Raw genomic sequence first — 4,768 nt, 5'->3', positions numbered from 1 at the left:
CATTCCCATTCCCCCTTCCAAAGTTCATAACCTTGTCGTGGTGGTAGGGCTCTCGTCGGCTCCATCGCACGTGTCACCAAAACCAGCTTTCTGGGGGCGGTGATGCGGGGATGAGTCGACTTGTTTAATATGAACTAAAAATCCCATTAAAGTCCGAGCCAGGGAAGTAAAATATATAGTGTCAGGCAACCTAGAAAGCCCAAAGCCTTTGGGTTTATTAAATTAGGCTTGGCATTGTCTCCGGTTGTTTTACGACAAAATCCGGGCCACGGAGAAAAAAAGTATATGGACCTTGGTCGAGATGGTGTGTGGCGCCTTTGGGTCCACACCCACTTGCGCTCCTCTTCCCTTGGTTTCGATCCAGGTGCTGTCCCACGTTCGGAGGCAGTGTGGTTTGTCCCTACGGAACGGGCGTGGGGAAACAGGCCTGGTCGATTCCATCTCCTAGGGAGTGAATGCTTAGTTTCACTACCCTGTAAGAAATTAGAAGTCCATGACATGAGAGCTAGGCACATGGGGCATGGCGCAGGAGAAGGTAATGGTGCATCGGACCTCGGTCTGTTTGAAATGACTCCTGGACTAGGCAAGTAGGCTAGGCTTAGTTCCTTCTAAGGTTTAAGTTAGTGTCGCCGCTAGTGAATAGTCGTAATCAGTATGATAGTACCCTTACTCCGCCCTTCGCTCAGAGTTTTATTAGTATTTTATTAGACTTACTCCGCCTTTTACGTTGAGTCTTCCTAGCTCCGTGGAACTAGTTTAGATATAAAGTATAGTAATGTTAAGTTAAACCCGCGACTACTCCAAGTCTTACCCTAGTTAAGTTAATCCGCCTTGTTGCGTTGAGTCGTTCGCTCCCATTACGTAAGTTTAGCTGTAAAGTAAAAGTAAAGTTAATTTAGTTCAGTCGTAAGTTCAATATGCAGTAAGCCTAGCTGTAAGTTAAATTGCAAGTTATAAGACTAGCTCTCAGTCGTAAGTTCAATATGCAGTAAGCCTAGCTGTAAGTTAAATTGCAAGTTATAAGACTAGCTCTAAGCTGTAGTTAAATTGTTAGCCTAACTCTGGGTTGTATCCCTAGTTCTAAGTAAAGATTAGTTATGGTTAAGGTTAGTAGTGAGAATAAGGGTGTCCTAAATCCAGAACCACCATGTTAAATTTATGGAGTTTTCCACGGTACCTCCATGTTATTTCCCATAGGGAACCTCTGGAACCTCCATGTTATTTCCCATAGGGAACCTCTAGGAACCTTGGGAACTTCCATGTTATTTCCCATAGGGAACCCAATAGAACCCGTACTATGTATTTTCTATGGCTAATAAAAAGCGTCCCCCGTTTTTTTATGACGTAAAGATCGGGGGGGCGTGTTAGTGGTAAAAAAAATCTGGACACGTTCTATTTCCCGATCTATAAAAACTAGAATGTGGATTATTTTATAAAGTATTAGAGGAGGAGGGGATGTGATTTAAAAAGAAAAAACCCCTCTGGGAATACAAAACATAGCTATGGTTGGAAAATTTGTATTTACGCTACAAACGTTGAAATGAATACGTTGGAAGTTGTTAAGCTCTCTCAAGAAGCGATTATTCCATCTAGAGGGGCTGAAAATTCAGCCGGACTCGATTTGTATTCTCCTCGAAATCATGAAATTCCTGCTCAATCAACTATGTTGATAGAAACAGATCTTCAAATACGTGCTCCTTCAAATTGCTACGCCCACATTGGTATGGTTTAATTCCCGAACCATTGTCCTAAAAAGGTGTGTATTTTTAAAGTTAATTAAATTTTTCAGCCGAACGCTCGGGTTTAGCGTTGAAAAACTCAATTTCCATTGGAGGTGGAGTTATAGATCGAGATAATACTGGTAACGTTGGGGTTATCTTATTTAATCATTCAAACGAGATGTTTATCGTCGAGATGGGAGATCGTATAGCTCAACTCATTTGTGAAGTTATTGTGTCTCCTGTTTTGTTAGTATGTGAGGTAAAACTACGCGTTTTGAAAACAGCTTTATATTGGAGTATAACCTTATTTTCTCCCCTCAAGTCTCTTGAAATGACTGCCAGAGGGATGGACGGTTTCGGCTCAACTGGAAAATAACGAATTTAAATTCATACGAGAATCTAATAAAAAGCGTCCCCCCCCCCCGTTTTTTTATGACGTAAAGATCGGGGTGTTAGTGGAAAAAAAATCTGGACACGTTCTATTTCCCGATCTATAAAAACTAAAATGTGGATTATTTTTTAAAGTATTAGAGGAGGAGGAGACCTAATTTGTTTTTATAGGAGTAAATATAACTTCAAATCGTAAAACATCTTTCTGAACCACTTAATATTAATTATCCGCAAAACTTGTAGTGTTTTAAATTAATCAAGACAAAAATATTTTCATCAAATTTGTTTATTTTGGAATATGAATTACAAATTTGTTTTTACTTTAAAACTAAAGATAAATGTTCGTGGTAAAAGCTGTCCGTGGTTTTAATATCATTCATTTGTCGCATCACCCAAAGTAAGAAATTATCCGCGTGCAATTACGCCTTTTCCTCCAGTAGTTGTGGCGGGCTGGGCATTTTGAGGGCTTCAACTACGGTTGCATTAAGTCCATGACCCAAACGACTGGAAATTTCTCCATCTCCGATATTTTCGAGAATGATGGTACTTGCGGGGTAAATAATTTTTCCAATTATTTCTTCCTGGCCTCCGTACTCAAAATCCCTCGTCCGAATCATCTTCTCATCAAATGGAAATCTTTGTTTCGTTATTCGGACAATTTTTCCTTTCTCACCCATTCCATGTTCAAGGTATATGGTAAACATGCATGGCATTTGAAGACAATAGATTACCATGAACTAGAATTCATTTCTTCCCTCAAAACGTGCATATGTAACGATGTAATGCATTTTTCCCGAATGAATTCGAAGCCATAGAGTAGATGGTTCTTATAACAAAATCCAGTAATCAACGACGCTTTACAGTATTTTTTTTAAAACATTTAAAACTTTTTAGTATTTTATAAACGTAATAACAAACTAGAATATCGTTTAAAACAGGATATGTTGTATAGGATTTAATAATCCGTTTCAGACTCCACCCTTTGTGCATTTTATGATTGAAATCAATTGAGTATAGTCCACATGTTGAAGATCTAAAGTCTTGAATTTGTTTATTTTGTATTTGAAACCGACGCTCTAGATGATGTATTTTCAAATTGTACGATTCGGGTCCTAACCCAAAACTATCGAAAAAAATCGTTTTCCCCCTTTTTTTATTAGCTTTGACACCCAAGCTAATCCAATGTTGTCCCGGCTGATCACTCGTTTGATTGTTAAAAACCATATAGTAATCACCTTTCCTTTTTTTAGCGATGAAATTGTAAAGGAAAACCCCGTAAAATTAGCTACCGCAAATTTTGGAAAGAATAGATTCTAACTGCAGGGTATCCATTTTCTTTCCTCGGTTTTAAGGGTTTGTCTTATTATACGTAATACCTCTGTCCCTGGATATTTTCAATGTTGATTCGAATTCGGAGAATAATATGACTGTTATATTGTCAGTTAAAGCCGTTTTAAATTTTAAAAGTAACTGTAAAGATCCTGTCTTAATCGGCTTCAAATGTTCTAAACCCCCTAGTTCATCGGCGTTTAGAGGGATGACGAAAAATTAATTTCCACTAACGTATTCGTCATATGTTATATTCGATCCGGAATTAATGTTATAATTATTAGATCCCGTGATTAAGCTGAGATATTCTCTATGATATCTTTTCTCACTGAAGTTCGGGGTAAATGCGGGGGAAGGATACCGACGAGTATCCATTATACACTCTAAGTGAGTGAGACCGAAATATTCGAATGTGTAAGGCGATGTGTATATATTACCATAAAAATTAGTGGACTTACACATTGCGACAATTAATCTGTTGGGTAGGGTACCATTATACACCATGCCTCTGTACGTTTCGATAGTCCCCTGAGGTAGAGAGAAAAATTTGACCTCACTGCGGTTTAGGTTATAGACAGCCGGTCTATGTTCTAACGTTGACATGTGTCCGAGAACCAAATCGGGGTTTAATTTCCGTTTTTTAACATATAGCCTACTATCCACAATTTCAATTTTATATTGATCGTTATTGGTCGATGGTGTCATTAAAACAAACTCATCGGGGTTTCGAGTAAATTTTAATCGAAGCGAAACCCCATTTAATAGGGCTTTATTCATATTGAAAAGTTCATGGTAAATTGGACCAAACACAGTTACAATTTTCGACTGAGATACAGTTTGCATTCTCCTTTTTAAACCGTTTGAGGTGGTAGAGTTAAAAAGGTTGTCAATACCTAAACCTTCATTTTCATGCGTATATAATCTAGTCGACATTTGAGTTCGTTAGCTTTCTCTATTGAAATTGAGATGATCTATTATATACCCTTTATATGTCCGTAGACCGCTACTCAAACTGACATCAATCAAGGCTACATCTAAATTAGAAAATAAAGCGGATAGACAATTGTTAACAGTAACCACTTTAGCATCGTTAGGAAGGTTATCGCCGTCGGCTTTAACTACCTCAAAGCTTACTGATAATAAAGAATCGTCTAATTTTAGATAGTGATCGGCTGAACCATGAACGAAGAATTCTGGCGGTAAATGAATTACTCAATAGTTTTATTAAAACGCATTCACTCGCGTCTAAACAAGTACTTATAGCCGGTTCCGAAAAAAAATCGAGCGAGCTCATTAGTAAAGTAGTATTATAAGCCATTTTTGTTTTC

At 38.0% G+C, this 4,768-nt stretch overlaps 1 protein-coding gene across 1 annotated transcript; it reads left to right on the top strand.

Moving 5' to 3' along the window:
- Nucleotides 1–1,573: 1,573 nt before the first annotated feature.
- Nucleotides 1,574–2,117, top strand: LOC149662099 (deoxyuridine 5'-triphosphate nucleotidohydrolase-like). Its single transcript, XM_089842349.1, has 3 exons — nt 1,574–1,721; nt 1,790–1,971; nt 2,044–2,117. The coding sequence occupies exons 1-3, from the start codon at nt 1,664–1,666 to the stop codon at nt 2,095–2,097; spliced, it is 294 nt and encodes a 97-aa protein (XP_089698475.1). The 5' UTR covers nt 1,574–1,663; the 3' UTR covers nt 2,098–2,117.
- The last annotated feature ends 2,651 nt before the right edge of the window (nt 2,118–4,768 follow it).

Source organism: Phalangium opilio, unplaced genomic scaffold (genome assembly GCF_054372755.1).
Source record: "Phalangium opilio isolate 3A_F unplaced genomic scaffold, DU_Popi_V2 ptg000063l_1, whole genome shotgun sequence".
Lineage (NCBI taxonomy): Eukaryota > Metazoa > Arthropoda > Arachnida > Opiliones > Phalangiidae > Phalangium > Phalangium opilio.
The sequence above is the reverse complement of the archived record's forward strand: the minus strand, read 5'-3'. Positions and strand labels throughout refer to the sequence as shown.

Bases quoted from the DNA above. Each gene is read 5' to 3' on its own strand.
- LOC149662099 (XM_089842349.1), top strand. From the start codon at position 1,664: ATGTTGATAGAAACAGATCTTCAAATACGTGCTCCTTCAAATTGCTAC. The intron at 1,722-1,789 runs GTATGGTTTAAT...TAAATTTTTCAG, and splicing joins AAATTGCTACGCCCACATTG to CCGAACGCTCGGGTTTAGCG. The intron at 1,972-2,043 runs GTATGTGAGGTA...TCTCCCCTCAAG, and splicing joins TTGTGTCTCCTGTTTTGTTA to TCTCTTGAAATGACTGCCAG.